Here is a 22,331-nt window from a genome sequence, read left to right on the forward strand (position 1 = left end):
TTGTCTTGTTTCATAAATGGTTCTATACCTATTTATAAAGAGTATAGCCTTGCCTTCTGAAATCATCTTAGTTTTAAAATAACCTTATAGACAGAATAATATTATTTAGATTTTTAACTCATCATTCAACACAAACAATAAGAATTTGAACAACATAATATTATTACAATTACAGTATATAATATCAGTGTTTACTCAATCAATAATAAGCCCGCATATTAATTAATTACAAATTCTGCAAACTTGTTACGTACGCGACAGCTTGCATTATTATAGCGTTATGGCAAATTACATCTTATAAATATCTAAATAGATAGTAATATTGTATGTATTAGAGCTCCGGTGTCGATTGAGTAGCACCTTAGCATTTGAACACGATACAAATGGATTCAATGATCTCGCACGGCTATCTTGCATGCTTGCTATTTGATCCTCAGAGCTACTGCACTTAATATGAAATAAACTAGATATCGGGTTATAGAATATATTTATGAAAAATCGCAGTGTGTAATTTCGTTATACGGGGCACGGTGCTTTAAAATGTTGTCGGGTTTTGATATTTCTTTATAAAATGATAAGGTATATTTTATCTTTAGGTACTATTAGTCTGCTTCTCTGGTGGAAAATCTGTACAAGTGTTACTTATTTCTTTGAATTAAAAAATACAAAGCTAATCATTCTCTACATAGTTAGTACAAAGGTTATTATCATACGAGGGTATAATGTCCCCTACAGTGAATTGTTGCGCTTGATGTATCTAATACTTGACGTCTATTTGTAAGGCATTTGAAGCGCGCATAAAATGCATTAAAAGGTTACTCACATCGCCATTGTACTGAAATAGCTTTCGAAATTAATTTACAATTTAACCCTTTGTGCACATTTCGATACAAATGTTTGATGCTAAACAATGTTTTAAGATATTTGAGGAAATTCACATTAATTGTTTGACATTTTAATGATGGCACGTGATCATGGGAGCAATACGCGGAACTATTAGAAGCAATTAAAATTAATTGCATTCGCAGTATTGAAACTATGGGTGAAGCTTAATGAAACTAGCATTCAGAACATGCAATTTCAATCAGCAAGCGTGTTGTAAAATCTCGATAATTAACAAACGTCACACGGGCGGTGGTAAGGACAAGAAAGTTTAATGACGTGCACTAGACGCGGTAACAGAATTTATTTACGTGCAGACGGGCGTCGCAAGTGTCGGCCGCCTAAGTGGGGACCGCATCATTTGCCGCTCAGTCTGCGACGCGTACTGTAACTCCTCCTAATTGGAACGAATTTGGCTGCAGGTGCAACACTTGAGTTGGCTCAAGATTAGGGCGAGCTATTGCGATATTCCGTACCATTCCCTCTGAAATATTCGGTGCAGCGCGACTTGCGGGCGGGCACGTCGCGTCGCCGCTGCACGTGTGCGCCCGCACTAACTACACTTAAATTAAGAACAATATTTACTCTACACGAGATATTATATGACCTTTAATGAGTACGTATTATTGTTCATAGTTTCCAAAGGCAGTAAGTAACTACTCGGTTTCTTAAGTGGCGAAATTGTTGTCCTATGTAAAGTTTAATTAAAATGTATTTCATAGCTACGAATTTAAAGGTGAATCGAATAAAATGTGATGAATATTCATGATGATTATTAATTTGCACTTGAACAAAATCGTAGCCCGTAGCATTGTTTTAATTGCTATAGCTTTTAGTCATTCAATAAAGAAATATGCAAACAAGCTCCGACGCGATTGGAAAACACTTGACACAGATTGTTTATAAAGTAGGATTTTGCTTTAACGCCCTCGGAGACAGGTTGTAATGAAGCCTCGCTGGGGAGGCTCGACAAACGTCATTACTGGGACACACATAAATATGCAAGGCAGGTGACGCACATTTTCATGCGACGTCTCAAGAATTTTATCGCTGGTTTAATTCTGTGAGAAAAAATGAGATTCTGAGTAACCCGAGCTCGCGTGGGAACCGACACGTTGTCGTTTTAAGGCCTACGGCTCACACCTAATGCAACCGAAGTATTTTCCCTTCACTCCGTAAGATATTACTTTCCCTTAAATACTTTGGAAAGGGCAAATGGTGGAGAAAAATAAAACTTATCCATCAGTTGAACATTGAGAACATAATATTGTGAGTGAAATACATCTAGTAATTTGAAATACGAGCTAAACTTCAAATCTTATTATAATATTATCTCCTTAATAGAATTGCTTCTGAGGTGAAATGAGAACAAGTATAGCTGTGGCAACAAGTTTATTCACAATTTGATATTTTAAATTTTCTGTTGTTATGACTCTTATATTATCCTTAGGTATTTCGCCTTTACAACACAATAAGTATCATTTATTCGTATTGTATCATAACTATTCTCGAATAAGCTTCTGGTAATATAATAGCATTAGTCATATTGTATTGATGGTATCGTTTAAGGGGAACCACAGATTGATTTCTTTCATTTGATATCTATACCGACGGGGGTTACAAACAAAAGGTACTCGGTATCCGTATCATCCGTCACATTGAATTTATGATGACGTCATATTACATTGTCTGTATTCTGTACGTATATTGCGAAGTGAGGATGCTTTGATTTATTTAGCAGTTAATCTACAACAAACAAACTAATCGAACGTTTTTACATTGAAACAATCGCGCTTTGAGAACATTCAGTTGATTAAGATGCAAACTCTATTGAATTCTAGTTACAATCAGCTTAAATCAAGACAGTTGGAGCTTATCAGACAATTCTGATTGAACAAAAGCTGGACGCGATGTGGCCAGTGGTCTTGGGAGACAAAGATTACGCACTATTTGTCCTCGAAACTCCGACTCTATTTGTAGATTCCGATTCCACTTGTGCTAGATGTGACGTCAGAGTTACAGGGATGCATTATAATGATTTGTTGTAATATAAATAAATGTACTTGTTATTTTGTAAAAATAAAAGTAATAAACATGGTTCAAGGGTAAAACTTGTTTATATAAGTGAAATAGTTTTACCTATTGGTCTTTCATGTCAAATTAATGTTTCTACAAAATTAGATTCCGTTAGGCTTAGAATATAAATGCATTTTAAATTTGTTCTATATTGTATTTACACTGCGAAAACGAATTTTTAATAATAATTGTGAATCATTATGGTGTGAGTGGTTGTCCTATTGATAATTTATTATCTGTCTAAAACTTTCCAGCGAATCTAGATCTCTACGTCGAAAAGTACAGACAGGCATCCGGCGCAGATATTTGCAGTCAAAACAGACTTAGGGCGCTCCTTGCACTCTGCGCATGTCACTCCGTTTCTGTATTATTTATTAACTCCAACGAGCTTCCGATGCTACTTTATTCTATTGTGAAACTGAATCCACGCCGGTTCCTGATGTCCGAGTGAAGTTCAGCCCAGACTCGACTGCAAGAAACTTTTGCTGCATACAATGAATATGCCTGTCAACCGGACTTTCCCATCCAAATTTTAATACGCTATTCAATTTGTAAATGCGACGTAAACTTCAAAATTTTGAAATTCTTTGATATTCAAATCTGTCGAAATTAAAGTTCCTGCGAGCGAAATTCAAATATCCAATATAAGGGAATCTCATGCACGTATATTTTATCAGAAAAATACGGTACGAGATATAAAACCACAAACAGAGAGTTGTCTACGTTTGCGAAGTCGGTGTTATTATTGGGGACCCCGTGCTAAGGGACTCTATATTAAGCATTCCTTTACCCCAATCTCTTCAGGTGGGCGCGGGACATATAGTTTAACTTATTATTGCTGATTCGCATACAGAGAGCTTGTTTTTCCTTTTAATACTTTACATTCATGTGACGTACAGTCTGTATCCTGAATAAATAAATCATTTTACATTATTTACCTGGTCTGCATTTCCGTTAAAACATTTAAGTTGCATATATTTTTATTAAAAACAACGATCAATTTAAATAGTAAAGCGATTGTATTTTAAAAAGCGAACGTGAAGCGTTGCTCACATTATGTTAATTGGTAACTTCATCAACGTTATCCATTAAATTTAACGTAGCGTAGATGTCACTCCTTTTAAAAAAACAACATTGCGATTTACAGTCTCGAGTCTGAACTCACAAAAAATAACATTCCTTGCACAACGATAATGTGAACCGCGGTTAAAAAAATACATTTGCGGTTAAAAGTTATCTTAACCAGTAAAAGCTTATTTAAAACGGACTTTGAATAGTCCATTATTAATGAACTCGTTATAACGTTAATTGTTGCCACAATCGGCCGAGGCGTGGCATTAAAACGACATTAAAAATGTATGCTCAACATTTAAAGATTCACATTTCGCGGCGGTCGCGTGCGGCCGATTTACAGAGCTACTGGCCCGGTGCCCGTTAAAGCAGATTACGGTTGAAAAAAAATCAACAGCTCTTGGCGTTATGAGTTAATTTTGGAAGAATAACGCGGGCCTCGGTTAGTGTTTCCCTTTATTTGGTGTTCCGGCCGCTCGCATTGTTTAAACGGGTAATCCACTGCAAAAACACGCCGGCTTCGCTACATAGTGGACCACGAGAGTTTATTATGCTTGTAATTGTTCGATTAGGAAACACTTGAATATGTTACATTGGATTAAAACAATTTTATAGAGATTATGCATTTACAAAGCTCTCGATAAAATTTGTTTTCGTCTGAGAAAATGTAATTTAATATGAGAATACTTTGATGAAAACATGGCAATTTGAAAACAATTTAATATCCGAGTTAAGGAGCTCAAATTTCTAGGAATATAAGTACATAATGTTAAGAATTATAATCTTTATTAAAAAACCGATGTAAAATGTTAGAATATTTCACGGAAATATACTGAATATCGTTTCAAAGGAATTAAGTCCCGGCATTCAGCTCGTACGCGCCATTTTTTAAAAGAGCCGATAAGACGAAAAAATGAAGGCGTCTTCGCAAGCGCTGGTCTCAGGACTCAGACGTGTTTACAAGTTATGCAATAATTCAAATGGCGTACTACTACAGCAAAATTTATGCAGCTGCACGGTAACATACTTCAATGGCTGTATTGAAAAGCATTTTATTTTCATGGACGGCGACTAGTACCTACGTAGTTAGCATTTTCGAATTCGGGCATTCGCAAAACGTGTTAGGTGGCAATATGAATTTATGATCATGGCGAATTAAATGCGTTAAAGTCGAACGTGATTCGCCGAAATACTCATCGGAATTTAATTAAGCTTTTTGCACTTGTCCGTTCCATCTGTACATCTCTATGATTGGTTAAAATTAATTTTCTTAGAATTGTAACACCTACGTAAACGTAAAATTGCTACACGATAATACTATTTCAATTTCATATTAAAGATAAATATTTGACTTATTCATTTGAAAGCTTCGACGCCTTAAAGTTTTCTATTTTACTGTTTTCCCTAGTATTTTTATATGTGGCTATGTTTTCGACCTTAACAATTACACGATATTTCATTTATGAAAGTTTCTAGAAGTTTTTTATTTTATTTATTTCGCCAAATTTTCCCTCATCCCTACAATATTTATTACTTAGGAACCTCGAATAACAAATATAAATCTGTATCGATCTCAAGTACTAGTACACGCGTAGGTATATAATATCAAAGCTTTCAGCGTAATATAAAATGGCGATTTTCTGCAAAATTCTCTAGCTACATATTTTAAAAGTCGACATGATTTATTAATGTTCGTAAATGTCATTTAGCTAAGATCGGTGGAGATATTTGTGTCACATTTAGGACACGTCAACGTTCTATATACTATCGTTTAATAATACATCTTTTGTTAAACTGTTGCTATGGAATAATTTTTTTCTTGTATTAAAAAATTCTAATGAGTAAATATCTCTCAATAACTAGTTCCCGTCTATACTCAAATCTAAAAACATTACGTTTATATAAAAACTAGCTTTCCACCCGCGGCTTTGCCCGCGCAGTTAAAGAAAAACCCGCATAGTTCCCGTGCCCGCGTGATTTCCGGGATAAAACCTATCCTATGTCCCGGGGTAAAAAGTAGCCTATGTCCTTTCTCGGGTTTCAAAATATCTCTATACCAAATTTCATGCAAATTGGTTCAGTAGTTAAGGCGTGATTGAGTAACAGACAGACAGACAGAGTTACTTTCGCATTTATAATATTAGTATGTATCAAAATAATATATATGTTCAAGTTCTGCTCAATTTTCTATAATGTTTTCTATACAAGAAATCACATTCGTACTAAACTCATATTCACATAATACAATTCATAAGTCTGTGTAAATGAAATTCCTTTCTCATACGATAACTTAAATGTACTTGCTTGAATCGTTTCCAATCGATGTGCCTCGAAACAAACTTCGTTGGAAAAATAAAGTTTCAATATTTCTTAATAAAATATAAATGGCAAAAGTTTACTTACACTTGAAGGACGAAACAGCGTGGGTGAGGTGTATTATAATCAATATACGAATATAATATGTATCATAACATGATACTATTTGTTACATGAAATAAACATGTATCTATTTGTATTTGTGAGTTTTACGTTAGTGCATTTTGGAGATCAGAAAACTATTATAAAATGATATTCTAAAGTTTATATTTATCTATGTACATGTTGGCTACTGATGTCAAGGGTGAGAAAATAATAATTAATCACCTTTAATTAGCACTCGTGTTTTTTAAACTACACAGGTACCTACATTGTTGCCATTTCAAAGGATAACTTAATTCTTACTTCTTATATACTGATACAAAATCGTAAAAGAGTTAACACTTGTTCATTCTAATTGTACTTCAATTACAACATTTTTTTTAATAATTTAATAGGTAATCTAAATTTATGAAAATAATAACCGCAATTTCAACCGTCTTCCAATAGGTATTTCAACTATTTTTGAAGAAAAAGTTTTGTTCTTAAGGCTTATATAGGTCTACCAGAATCTGATGGCATATTTATATTTAAAAAATTAAAGATTTTCATGTGGCAACTTAATTTGACAACTATCAAATTGGTTGTCAAATTATTTGTTTTGATGATAAATTTTTAGTATTTTGTCTTCAAAATCTTCTAAATGTCGATAAAACCGCTGCGATTACAAGCAAGAGGTGTTGTTTACAATGTGTATAGAAAAATATTCGATGAAGAAAGGGTCAAACTCATCACAATTTTCAATTTTAAAGCGCGTGAAAGATTTGATTGCTAAGTTGGACTTACCCGTTTTGATACTTTAAATTAAAAATGTTATAAATAGGTATATAATATTGTTTGTTGATTAAAATATAATTTTATGAAAACTTATAACAGGAGTTTCCAATTCGGCTATTTGTCAAGTCCAAGGTGTACAAGTCAATTTTATGATGTGTTAAATCTTACGAAAATAAACATGATCTTATTTTATTATTGTTTTATTTTATAAAAAATTATAAACAATCGTTAAATATAGTAAATAAGTTTTGATCTGCATTATCATTACATCCATATTTTCAAATGCCATAATTATATATTATATTCAAATATAGGTGTGTAATACATAATATTATGTATTACCTTTAGAAAAGTAATATGTATATTATACATGTAATAAGTACCTACTTACATAATATTACGTGGATATCTCATTATTAAATACAGTATTATCCACTTGTGTAATATAACTAATGATATTGAGGACAAAATAAAAAATACGCAGTATCAAGATAGTTCAGTCCATTTTCCCTAGGGTTGCACACTCAAAATTTTGATTTCCCTAATTGCCATCAGATTCTGGTTTACCTATACATGCGCTAATAACCTTGACCATACTAGACGGATCTCAAACCTCTCCCGCTGCACCTTCTTTTTTCCTCGCATTTTGAATTTAAAAAGATACTAATCAGTGAAACAAAAAATCCTCGTCAGGGACTGTTGTGTAACTGATAATTTATTAAACATAAAATTTTCAGAGCTCTAAGTCAGCAGGTTACGAAGTTTATAGAGTATTTGCGGAAAAATCGATGACCACGGCACATTTTTTTTCTAGAAATCTATTAACTTTGGAAAAAAGTCCTCGCGAGCAATTAAAGATCAAAGACCATCCTATTTTATATATTTTTTTCGGTATTGTGCTTTATGTTGTACCAGACTTTATAGAGCTTGAACATAGTCGAAATTGCCGGGTAACGCCTTAATCTATTTCCCTTCTTAAATTTTATCCAATTGTATGGTTTGGTTTAACCGTAAAATCATAACCTACAGAGATCTTGCATTTATCATATAATTAGAGTAAGATTTTTCAACACAAGCACAGACAGGACAATATAATAGTTTTCTTTTGAAGCAATTGTATAAAGCAAAACTATTTATCCATGAAAATTGCATAATAAAATGCTCTCATTACTAGCAGGTAATTAAAAATGGTCTTAGAGAATAAACGTAGTTAAGAGAAAATTATTCCAACAACTGCAATCACATTAATAACATTTTAATTACCTTTAAATTAATATTTGCTTCATGCAAGTTATATAACTTCTGGGTTATTTAATTTTATATCCGATAGCTTTATTAAAATCAATATTTATTAGGAATTGATTTTTCTGTATTTAAAAAATTATTTAGAAAAAGAGACAGGTAATGTATTTATTTTATACATAATATGTTTCATGGGTCTCTCTAAACTTCAAATTTTTCAATAAGTCAATTAGCTTTAATTTTCATATATCATACAAGAGAATCAATGAACACAGAATTTAGTCAAAGAATTAATTATTCATACACATTAGCGCTCACATTTAGGACTTACATACTACAAGTAGCAATAAAATAAGTAAAATAAAAAATACTGAATGTAAGTACAATCGCGATTTTCGCGTTCATTTTATGTAAATTGAGAAAACGCTCTCTCTTTTCGCTCGATTTGTGAGGCTTCGGCTAATCTTCCGGCAGTCGACTACAATTTAATCAAAGTAAACAACGCCGGGCTCTGTAATTTATCTAGATTATTTCGTGGCGAGCGATAGTAATCGACTTTTTTCTCCATCTGTTGAGAGTTCTCGGAAAGAAGCGAGTAATGCGTCTTCAGAGATATAAAGATGAGCATTATCTACATAAAGATTGCGCGTGTGTGTGACACATCACACACACACACAAACTCGGAGCGAGATTTGGCAGAATATTTGGCTTATTGAAATAATAGCTGTGCGCGATAGTAAAACACTCGCAACAGTTGAGCCATTCGTCGGTTGAAGTAATACATTTGAAACTAAGATTAATGGACAATGAACTCTATAAAATAAAGCATCACAGCCGGCAATAAATCGGCCATTTCAAATTGTCCTTGATTAATTTTATACGTTTTATCGAGAAGAAACATCGCAGTTTAAACGCTAACAATGATACAAAGTTATGTTTTTAGGAACTTGAACAGAAAGGAATATTTAATTTGATAGTTTCCAACAAAGTTTAAATTGTAAAAATGATTTAATTAAGTAAGCGTGTTCATGAAAATTTTCACCTCTCCGGAGGTAAAAAAACATTTTCAACTGTTGTTTTTCTCATTACGATTTTACGGCGTAATTTTAAGTAGCCAGCAAAATTAAAATTGTAAACGTAAAGGCAGTCAAATAAAAATGTGTGTGCAAAAATAATATTGCGCTGATTTCACTGCGATGTACTAAAATATAAGATTGCTTAGAATGAAATATGAAATATTTTTAAATAGAAACCCAGTTTGTATAAATCAACAATAATACCCATATAAATAAATTAAACGGATAATAATAAATATAAAAACTTACTTCAACGTGGATCATGATCGATAGTTAGCAAAATTTAGTTCAACGGCATAATGTAATATTACTTTGGACTTGAATAATTATATCTAACTATTCAAATATGATATAAAGTGTAATTTATAACATCAAAAATGTACAAATAATAACAAGAAAATATACCGTAAAGACTTACCTTTTTTCCATCTAATTCATGTGTTCCTTGAGCTAACACTTTATCTACACTAGCGGGATCGCCGAATGTGATAAACCCGAATCCCCTGCAACAAAAAAAAATACATTATTCGTCATTCTAAACATTTAAGTCATGTTTTTGAAATATATTTTAGAATGTAATATATAGTTTTTTAAGCTATTGCATAGCTTCTATCGCGGGCCTTGAGCGCGGGGACCGAATTCAGAAATTCCGTAACGAAAAAACCTCACGCTCCCCACTCCAACGGGCGTGTGGCTTGAAGGCATAGCATGCAATAGCTTTACCGCGGCAGTCCCCGTTAAATGAGGAAATTATTTTTCGAATGCATGTGCTTCACCTGTGCTCATTTCATATCATCATCAGGATTCATATCATATTTTTAATACAATAATAAAACTTACAAGTTCATATTACAATCTAAAATATTAACATTTCATTTTAAAATGAATTCCATTACCTACTCCATTTTATTTTTTCTCTACACCGAACCGAAAAATATATTTACAAAATCAATCCCACGTAACAAGATAATAATTATATCCATGCACGACGAAAATATCAGAATAAAACGCTCCGATAAAAATTTTATAACACATCGACGAGGCTACAAAATAAATGGTGTATAAAATTAGGAAGCGAGCTGCAGGAAGTTTCAAGGAACCGACAGCCTGATAGCTGTTCACTGATTGCGAAGTACGTACAGTACACGTCCCCTAATAACGTTTGTATTTATTTTGTTCACTTACTCGACGATTTAAACGCTGCGAGAACGCGCACAGAATTTTAATACCTAAATACATAATACTCAATTATAAAATTTACGTTTCATGCAATAAAAACGTTGACTAAAAATTACAATTTAAAATAAACCAGCTTTTCTCAGTGATTTCAAACGTATTTGGTTCTCATAAATATTCAGTCATTCCGGTCTATGCAGATCTCTCTTTGTACTACTGGGAATGAAATAGAGAGTAGTCTAACCCAAAGGCCGCAAATACGATCGCCGTGGCCAGCGGCCGCGATGAGCGGAGTGCCAAACATTTTAAGTGTTTTATGTAATGCCAAATAAACAGATCATGCGCAAATTATTTTAATTAGCTTATCTATAGATCATTTAAATATTGGTACAAAGGAAATCTTTAAATGAATCGTCAATTGGTGTTTTAGATAACATTTTTTTTTTGTTGCAGGTAAAGATATTCTCACTGTCATCTGGTGATCTATCAGATGTTCTAGCTTACGAAAACTACTTACAGAAGGTTTTAGCATACTTTAGTTTTAACTTTCTGACTTATTTGAAACTAGCTTTCCACCCGCAGCTTCGCCCGCGCAGTCAAAGAAAAACCCGCATAGTTCCCGTTCCCGTGGGATTTCCGGGATAGTGGCCTATGTCCTTTCTCGGGTATCAAAATCTCTCTATACCAAATTTCATTCAAATTGATTCAGTAGTTAAGGCGTGATTGAGTAACAGACAGACAGACAGAGTTACTTTCGCATTTATAATGTTAGTATGGATTATACGTTCTAAATTGTATGCGCGACGCAGAAAGTAGAGAAATGTAGAGATGTTATATTTATTTTAAATATTATTGATTAAGAATTTTCTTTGCTGCATAGACCATATTTTACCAAACCATATAATATATTATATCTTAACTAGTAATCATCCTTATGTTCCATTCAAATTATATCATTTTATTCATTCCTTTTCACACATAAATTTCCTTTTATAAAGTTATAAAATAACTCAAAGTATTACCGTAAAATGTGCCATAAAAGTGATTTATTATTAAAAATAATACCAAATTATGCAAATAGCGATAATTACTCTTAAAGCCGTGTATCGCGGTAAATATATTAACAAGTAGATTGAATAATAACGACGATTTTCAGTAAGTCCTCGCTGGCCGCGCGCGAGCGATAAATAATAAAAAGCCTTCCCCACTTTAGGACTTGCAAAAATCACAATTTATAGAGCATTTTAATTTCACTTAGCCGATCCATATTTTACATGTGGCGGCGCGCCCGGCCGGGCTCCGGACGCGAATTAATACTAAATTGAAATTGTAAAAATGGAAATACAATTTTCTCGTTGTATCTCACCCGCTACCTTACCGGTGTTGCCAGTATTACATTGCCAACAATATTACATAGTGCTTTAAATTTCGCACGAATTTACATACGTTCGCTGGTGGCCTGATGACGTTCAAGTGGTAATGTATGTGGTGAAAAATCCGATAGGAATACTAATAGAATATTTCTAAATAGTATTGACACCGAAGTTATTTCCTTCTCTTCACATTTTTATGTTATTTCAGGTTCTGGGCACATGATAAAAAATAGTTACTCTTATTAACGAATAATACGTCTTATACTATTTATTAACATGGTCACTTTTTGCTGTAAAAAAAATGTTTACTCAAAATTCTGAACGAGTTACACATACGCAATTTACTCCCACAAAAACACTACACACACGTAAAGAATAACATGGCATCTACAATCGTAACAATCTTAAGTAATTTAGAAAACAAAACACCCAACCCAAATGAGGTATAAACAAATCCCCCCAATCCCGCTAGTATTAAATCAAGCCCACTCCTAACAAGATTCATGGCTTCATTCGCCATTGTACTAAGCACATAATATAGGAAAATGTTCGCGTATGGAAATTGAAAATAAGGATCTTCGCTCCGACTGTATAACGCGCCCGTATTCAATTGACCTGCGGTTTAATTTTGCTTGCTATCTCTCGATCTTTTAGATAGCCTAGTGCTGACTTATACACATATATAGCCGGCTATAGTCGAGAGCCCTTCAGAGAAATAGACTTAGGCTTCACTTATATCAGAAAAGACTCCCTATTTTATCTTCTTATGTGATTACACTCATATAATGTGAGAGGAAGTCTAAGTACACATTTATTTTTAATCTCGCATTGTAAAACTTATGAAGCTGTTTATGTTTTGTTTGTTTTTCATTACAAAACTTAACTTTTTATACTCTGTAAGTTGTAAATGCAATATTAATAATCAAAATATTTCATACGGCACGTGTAACACGATATAATATCAAACACCAAACAATTATATTATTAAAAACCAAGTTAAATGTTAAGGGGAATATATTTGAATTATGTAATTATTAATTTCCCTCGAAAATCCAAATTGCGAGTATCATGGCATATGAAGCATATGACTTGGCTCGAAACCAATATACGAAATTTGCTTAACCAGGATTTCATCTAGATATATTATTAAGAACATGATGTAAACTACGTTATGATATTATTGCAAGACCGCTTTTGATATCATTCCTAATTAAGTGGTGAAACTTAAATTATAACTAAAACGATATCATAGTGTTTGCGTCTGGAATGTTTATTAGCTGTTATGTAAAGGAATATGTGGGAAAATAGAAGTTATATAAGAAGGTAGAGACAGATAGTTGCCTGCCACTATATGTATCCTGATACAGAGGATACAGTAGGGTTTGTTATGAGCTTGTTTTAATTTCTTAATTTAGGTACTACGCTATAATCTTGGTGTAATTACGAATATCTATTATACAGAACTTCGTTTTAACAAACTAGGAGAGTACAAAATAAAGCACGGAACTAAATAGAACTAGTGCGTATAAATGAATACTAGGTAATTATAGTAAGTAAATCGACATAATTATCTATTAAATATTTCAGCAATACACAATAAAATCAAGCTTTTATCATTAAGTAAAATTTGCAATTCTGTATTACACCTAAAATATATTTTATAAATAGTTCCCTATGCATTTTATGTGGCTTTATTCAATTAACGTGTAGAGTTGCTGTAACCAGCTTAATTTATGGACGGCGAGATTTCGATAACCGACCTCCTGCATTATCCTCTAACTAAAATTTGAACCGTCAGAACTTGACCGCCATCGAAAGAAGATAATATTTTGAATACACCGTCAACTTAATTGGTCCGTTTACCTCGCAATAGTGTAATTTAACATTTTGTTTTTCGCTACGTTCGACCTCCAACTATCGAAACGGTCTAGATAATCCACTCGGCTATTGTGTGTTTGGACAAAACTCGAAGAAAATAAATATAGGACCGGGTCGAGGTAAAACCCTAAACCGCAACGTCAGGAACAAATAGCGGTAACTCCCGTATTCATGGCTCATGGCTGCAGCCTCGGGTGGAAACCGATAGCAATTACTGCCGGAATTAATATCACGCCCCAAATGTTGCTCGCACATTTATACGTATCGAGTGCAATATTGTCTCCTTTATTAGTTGCCGGGACAAATGCTGCCGCTGTCGTAATTCCACCCTCATTCCGCTCTTCGATTGCCATCCTTCTTATTTAATCTTGATGATAATTAATAATACATCTTACGGATTGAGCCGGTGCGCAATATATCTAACGAATTCACTATCCATTGCTGTTACATTATATCAAATCAATATCAAAATATACGCACCAACAAATTCAATTTCCATTAATACATCGTGTAACCGCAGCAAAGCAAATGTGCAAGTATGATAACTTCATAAATACTCCTCGTCGAAATTAAGTAATCCAATAATTAATCTAAATGGACCGTATAGCCGAATGGTTCAAAACAATCAGCTCTGCCGCAAAATACGCGCATTAAATGAAGTGAATGGGTGCCTCCAGGGGATCCCTGATAAATTAAATTGATTAGAATCCCGTTCGATGCCGGCCTTCGATGTTGTACCACGCGAAAATAAAGCCGGATGAAAAATAACGCGTCTAGTCACTGTTGATCTGCGCTCGCCACTCGTCGGTTGATTTTTTCATTATTTCACTGTGGAATGTTCACAATTTTTATTATAAAAGGCAAATATTTAAACGTCGCCGATGTAGACATTTATGAGCGTCTACTGTTTGTTTTTGTAAAATTATGAGTTTCGTTCTAATATCGTCTAAGTTGCTTTCAAAATATGTTAACTCATAATTTTATTGTTGTGGTATGATAGCGTGGACGCCATCTGTAAAGGTACACATTGGTATTTTAAAGATGCTATTTATAACGTTCAGAAGGGATATTTAATCGAATGAACTTAATTTAGAAATAATTGCTTTGTATACAAATTTACGTATCACCAATTTAAGCAACATTAAATTTAGAAAATACATTAGCTATTTATGTTATATTATTTTGCGTATTATATTCTAAAATAATTATATAATTGAAAATCACGAATTATAGGCAAAGTTTTGACTGGATCATCAGTGATGAAATGTCAGAAGGCACAATTGAAAAAAAAAATGCAATAAAAATTGTCTTTGGTGAACATAATAATTAACGTATGTATCCACAGGCATCTATTTAAAAAAATACCAATTTGACCCAATTATAAAATCGCTTAAAAATTCTAACGTCCATAAGAGGCAGGGAGTTTATATTATCATCCTTTATCTATGGCTTTAGCGACTCAATGCCTCCGTTAGGTGAGCCTTAAACAGCGATTAAAATTTAAGCCCATTTAGAAGGTTTAATCTCATCGCTGCAACGCTCCACTGCATTTTGTGACCTGACGCAAATAAAAGACAATGGGGTTATATTATTGACTGGTAACGGAAGCCATGTGCGCTATCGAGGATATTTTATTTAATCATGTGTTTAGAGTTATATTTTATACCCATATTTATGAAAAATGATAATATATTTTCCAAGTAAAACGTTTAACATCTATGGCTATAAAGAACAACAGAACGCTCTTTGGATGAAATAATAGGAAAAGCAAATCTTTACTCAGATCACATACGTATAAAATTTTCAAATGTTTAACAATTGTAGATGAACTATTTCGTAATAAATATCATATTAATATGTAACCTAAAAACTACAGGTCCAAACTATAGGCAAGGATTATATTTTACAAAATAAACAAGCAATATACTGGATTCAGAACCACGTACTCTTTGCTGTCTGTTTGTCAGTCAAACTTCAGAGTCCGCTTTACCTATAAAGGCTGTGTAGTTAACTGTGGTCCACTTTTTCAGGACACAAAAATAACCTTTGGCTTCTAAGCTATAGCATCAAAACAACGCGTCAAAGGTTTAATCCATAGCATTTTGATATTTTTATTGAAAAATTCAGGAGTGAAAACCTAGTTTATTTATTTTTTATATTAACTGGACGATTGTTTGTAGTCATTCTTTTTATTCTTTCGTATGCAATTTACAAAACAATTTTCATAACTGGGGTAATGGTAAGGAAAATAATGATTAACATAATAGGGCTAATCTTTCCAGATCTTGTCTTGAAACCGATTCTTCACTTACCTCCCAACCAATTCATGGTAAATATAGCCAGAATACATATTTCCCTTAAATATTTAACTGAAATGTAACCAGTAATTGTCAGCACAATAATTTGTGAGTAACTTTTGGAACAGTGAGATGTCGCCTGTCTCCACATGCAGGCTTTGGAGCTTATCGACTGCGCCATACCCTGTTTATTTGATAAGTAGCTACTACGTTTCCTTATGTTCATTACAAGTTCAACTGTTTGAGTAATATCGCAAATACGAGCTCATATACGACTTGAACTGTTATTTACCAACGTTGAAGTGACAGTGCAATATACAATTAACTTCAGCTAATTATGCGTCCATACATAATTGTTAGTGTAACAAGCTCAATAATTCATCGTATATTATTTGTTTACTGTCTGCATCCGGCATTGTTTACCAAATGAGTACAAGGATGCCGCGTTGTAGACCAATGTGTACTTAGTTAATAATTACATAGCCCACGCTATGTATTACATAATAATTATTAGTCCTGATTATCATTTTAATGGATTCCGCGGGAGCCATAGTATAATAGTATTATCTGTCCATTGTTATAAACTGGTATATTAAATTAATTTTAAGTTATAATATGTGGCACATTCTTTCTAGTAGGTATTTAGTTGAATCAAAAAGCAACAGAATTGTTAATCAAGCCACTGTTTAACGTTTAAATTAAACAAACAATTAAGAATATTATAATATGTTGAAAATGAATGTGACTTTATACAATTATTTTCTGACGCCAAATCTGGTGACAAACAAATTTCACCACGCCATTCGTATTAAACCTCCTGAGACCCAGGATTATTTTTTCTTTCTTTTTTAATAAAAATTAGCTGTATCTGTTCTAATGCAATTATAGATATTCAAAAAAATGGAAAAAAAAATCTTTCGTGGAAAACTTGGATTTTCTTTATGTCATTTATATATTACAGGGGGTCCCAGTTCCAAGTGTAATAAGTTTATGAAAATGAAGAAAAACTACATGTTTTTTTAGTTATTATATATTTTTAAACTTGAATCTAAATATTTATTATTCTATCCATTGTTCTGTGTCTATTTTTTGCACCTTGGTTCAAAGTTAGGTATTTTTAAGGGTGAGAAACGACCAGTTCAAGTATTTTACACCGGCGCGGCGGTGTATTTATATTGTCACGTCCGCCCCTAGATCTAATTTCTAATCCATCTTCTCGGTCAGCCTCCTCTAATGCTTGGTCCACGTCATGTGCGTCCCCGAGATGGTCTGCCAACAACAGAAGATCACATACATAGTGACGATTCTGTTCTGAAATGACTCAATCTCATTGGACAAATGGAAGAAGAATAATTTTCTGGAATTTGGGCGGCTTCATCGGTATCATTTGGGGGATTATCTTCATCTCAAACATTTATTTATTCAATTACACTTCTTCTTAAAGCAATTTTGAATCGTCCCAACAGTATTAACATTTACCATCGATTCGGAAAGCAGTATCTATGGAGAAGAACCGGCAAGAAACTCCATAGGTCCATCATATTGGTCAATATTTGACTCATCCAGGTGTTGGTAGATCTCAGTATCTTATAATCCTTGAAAATTATAATAAAATCTGTAACATAAACTAAATAATGTCATGTAGGTAATACATGGGGCCCTTGTAACCAATACCAATTTGGCAAGAATTGAGACCAAATGTCTTACCAGTATGACATAAAAGAAAACATTCTTATTTTTCACAAGTTTTAGATTTATCTTACAAAATAACTATTGCTGTTCCTGAAATAATATCTATTATCATTAGATATACAAAGATATTCTGCAATATACGAATGGTTCCACTAGAAATGTAAGATTACTGACCACGTGTTTGCCGTCGCACAGCCACCGTCAACTTCTAAATGAGAATACTTCAAATCACTGTCACTTATAAAACCAAAAACCGATTAGTATAGTGGATGACATACCACTACATCGATTTGAGGTATTATTCCCGCATATACGCAAAAGATGGCGTTGAAATATTTTTTTATTGTCTATGTAATATATGGGTATAACCGCGAAAAATTGTACATGAATTATTTTTTCAATGTTCCCATTTTATTTCTCATATGGCATCAACGTTTTTTGACAATAAGTGTTTTGTTAGATATGTAATCAAAGGTATGCTTGTGTTCTTTTAGATTATTTCATAAACTCAATCTATCTCTTGCAGAAATATTTTATTTTATATTTTTTTTACTAGCTCCACTTTTATGTCCATATAAAAAATATTTGTCCACCTAACACCCTTGTGACAAAAACTGATAACCCCTACGAAATGGTATGACTGACTCGCATTTTTATGAACAATTTAAGTTATTCGGTTCTTATTCAAAATGTACATAAAAATCTTTTAATGAAAAAGGCCTTAATCGATTTTTTATTATTATTTTAAAAACTGTCCACTTTTTTTATACGTGTGTAACGTCACGTATGTAACGTCTCTAACTGCCATACTATAAGAATTATCAGAATCCTTCTCTTATATTCTTGAGTAGCAACACTATTTGGCATGCTGGCAACATTTAAAAAACAAAAGCAGCCATTTTTTCTTTGAGAGAAATGGTGTTTTGTGTTGATGTGAGATTTGTCGCTCGAAAAAAGGGTATTTAAAGTGTTCGATTGCGAGGTAAGTATATATATTCTGTCTTATTATTATAAATCTTTACGTAGGTTTACTATAAAACTAAAGAATCAGACTACTTCGTGGTTCTTAGCATTCACAATCGAGTAGTAATTTTAATTTAAGGTTGTGTCGCCCGCATTTTTTGTCATGATTGTAACGATGTGTAACGAAATGTGTTACGTTACAGTCATGACATATTGTTAGGCTTAGAACATATAGGTCCATTAAAAAATTTCGCGAAAAAAGGACGATAATATTTTCAAATCTAAACGGCTGAACGGATTTTGATGTGCAAGATATCATTGGATTGGTCTTTATTTATAGTTTCCATTAGCTTAATATGTTTTACCTGATTGTACAAAAAAAGAATAAAATGAAATAATTATTAAAAAAAGTAAAAAACTGACACTGCAAATTCATAACACGCATTCGGAGGCTATATAAGATGTATAGAATGGGTAGAGGCCAGTAATATTTTGTAGCCGTGTAGCCTCCGACTGCGTGTTATGAATTTGCAGTGTCAGTTGGGTTTTTTTCATTTTTTTTATTAATTATTTTTTCAAATGAGAAAATCAAATTACAGATGACGTTGTCGAATGCCGAAAGGCAAAAAAAATATCGAGAGAAGTTACAAGTTCCAAATCCCGAGAAATATAAAGAACTACAAACGAAAAAGGCAGAAAGGAATAAAAAGCGGAAAAAATATCAATTTTTTCAATACAATTTTGATTTATGCATCTTTTTGTTTTAATTCATTATTTTATGATATGAATTGGTTTTACCTACCTATATCTCCATTTTTTCCGGTCGTGTGAGTGTAAGACACCGTGTCGACGTTAACTTTTTAATGCTAGGAAGAAAAGATAACTGTTATATGTACTAAGCTTTATAATGGTCATGTAAGTAACATTCAGTCATGTATGTAACGTTTGTTATGATGTCATGAATGTAACGGTACAATTTTTCGCGGTCATACCCACATATATGACCGCAGGCTCCAGGAGGTTAAATGTATTAAATAATTGTCTTCTATTCATGAACGCTTCGTTATTAATATTTGTTTTAAATACAATTATGATAGAGTGGAAATTAATTTTGTGATGTTAATTTAAAACGAGATTGATGTACAAATTAAAATTTCAAATTATACGTGATGGTTCTATTTTCTGATTCAGATAATTAAATAATTATGGATACCTTTTTTTTAGAAATTATTTTAAAATTACGAGTATGAAAAATATCATTTAAATTATGAGTTAAAACCCCTATTCATCTTCTAGTTAAAGATTATTTACATGATTTAACCGAACCAATACAAAATATTTATATAAAATTCTATAAAATGTTATAAAAAATTATTTAAAATCTGCCGTATAGCGCAGATTCAATAAAATTACTAGGCTACGACAGTGCGTATTAGTTTTTTTTATTATTAGCTTAGTCATAGTATAAAACTATGATTAACATTGAATAACTTGTACAGAAAAATATATTTTGGTGCTCTACCCAGTCGATAAGATTATAGTTAAATCACTACATAGTATAAAATAAAGTTGATATCGCTATCAGTTCGTCCCTGTCCCTGTATTTTTAAATCTTTTAAACTACTAAACGGATTTTGATGCGGTTTTTTTAAGTATACCTATAGGAGTAGTATATTCATTATTTAATACAGTTAGTTACATATTCAAGGGGAAAGTTTTAGTGAAAAATTTATTAGGTTTTAGATAAAGCGTAAATATTGAATTTAATACTCGTATAAGAACCACAGATACTTTTATTATCACACCCGTAATCTACTCGGTAATGCAATTAATTTGTGGCCGGTACAGAAAGCTCTTCCGCTGTAGATTAATGGATTGTATATTGTAAACGCACACAGTACTCAATTGCACTATTTAAATTAATCACTAGCTTTGTTCCGCGGTTATGTTTGCGTTTATTTTACAAACACCTATAAATTACGTCTGTTGTTTGTCAGTACGTGAAAGTAATTAGAGTATTATATTAAGTTTCAGTCATGTTTGGGCGTTTAAATCTATATGTTTTGTGCAATGTTCAAATATGTAAATGCTATTAATATTTTTTTCTTATTAATTCTATTACTAGTAATATTTTATACAATGATAATAACTCAATAATTCCTTAAAATGTTTGAAAGAAAAGTCTTCTTAAAGAAGAAATGAAAAATCTATTACCACACAATATGGGCACTATTATTTATTATATTTATAAATCACTCACAAAAATTAAAAAAAAAAACTTTTCCTTCCTTAATCAAAAATTCTTTACTTTAAACATAAGATTGATTCTATTCTGTGTGAAAATCTTTAACTACTTTCTGTCTAGAACTGCGGAGGAAAAATGAACTATTTTCGGTATTTTCTTGAAGTTGATTGATGAATGGATGTTGCTAAAACAGAAAAACGCTTAAGAATTTCTAGTCATCGTGAATTCTAGGTCAGAGTAATAATGTCTTTTAATAAACCTAAATTGAATATCAAGTTGAAGTTCCGAGTGTCTCGAGCTCTAAGTACGGTTTAAATCGCAACACTGCAAGGACGGGAAGTGCCGGCAACACTATTCCATTAAGTTAAAATACATTAGGCAATAGTTGGCTACTAGGACGTTATTATTTGACCAGGCGAAGGTGGCGTGCCGGACGGCCGTTCCGCTGGATGAAATTTACACTCACAGATACATACCACTATCAAACGGTCCAATATTAAAACGTCTGCAGCTTTTGTGCAGGAAACTAACTAGAATCGTTTATAGAAGATCCTCAACGACGTCAGCGGAGATAAAAGTTTATGGCTTATACATAAAACGATTTTCAAATCATATTTATGAGTGTCGCCCAACATCTGCAATGGCTAGTTCGCGTGGAAATTGAAACCGAGTGCATAATGCTTTCACGAACAATTTAAGTTTGTATTGTGCGCAGGGCGCTTTTTGCGGCGGTCAGCAGAACCGACCAAGTTTATTGTTGTGTTTTGTGCGCTGCCCCTTAAACGTCTTTTGTGGTGTCGTACAACTATATCGCTAAACTTTGTACGCTCCACGAATTCGCGTATTGAATTGCGAAGGGCTCGAATAACTTTCGTGTTGTCTGCGCCTTAACGAACGGGAGACGTAAGTGTTTTCATTAGAAATTTTCCACTTAGTATCTGAATACGTACATACCTAAATCCCTAAGCAAGAGCGACAAGCGCCAAGTTATCTTTCCAACAGTGTGGCTAAGTCAGCGAAACTTGAGAGTAATTTAATTTGCATCTGTGTTGAAATATAAGCGTCAGCGGTCGATGAAGCGGTTACGATATTAAAACAGAATGAAATTCATACCTTTTATACACCATTTACATAATATTATGTGCTTAAGATGTAATAAGATAGAGAT

General features: G+C 32.9%; 1 protein-coding gene and 1 long non-coding RNA gene across 3 annotated transcripts in view; both read right to left on the reverse strand.

Moving 5' to 3' along the window:
- The window catches only part of Rbp6 (RNA-binding protein 6), a 387,192-nt gene that overhangs the window by 208,767 nt on the left and 156,094 nt on the right, over nt 1-22,331 (reverse strand). Inside the window, exon 4 of the mRNA XM_090105937.1 lies at nt 9,958-10,042. Coding sequence (XP_089962063.1) covers nt 9,958-10,042 — 85 coding nt within the window. The remainder of the gene's footprint in view (nt 1-9,957; nt 10,043-22,331) is intronic.
- Nucleotides 17,189-18,245, reverse strand: LOC149905755 (uncharacterized). 2 transcript variants are annotated; one of them, XR_016457048.1, is made up of 3 exons: nt 18,130-18,245; nt 17,971-18,045; nt 17,189-17,890 (listed from the first exon to the last, which is right to left on the reverse strand). It is a non-coding gene; the product is annotated as an uncharacterized LOC149905755 (long non-coding RNA). The 2 variants fall into 2 exon arrangements; XR_016457047.1 differs by having other exon boundaries at nt 17,189-17,878; nt 18,130-18,156.

Source organism: Colias eurytheme, chromosome 9, assembly GCF_061535395.1.
Source record: "Colias eurytheme isolate Ceu_HAF_F1 chromosome 9, ilColEury1 Martin Lab GWU primary, whole genome shotgun sequence".
In the NCBI taxonomy this organism is placed as follows: domain Eukaryota; kingdom Metazoa; phylum Arthropoda; class Insecta; order Lepidoptera; family Pieridae; genus Colias; species Colias eurytheme.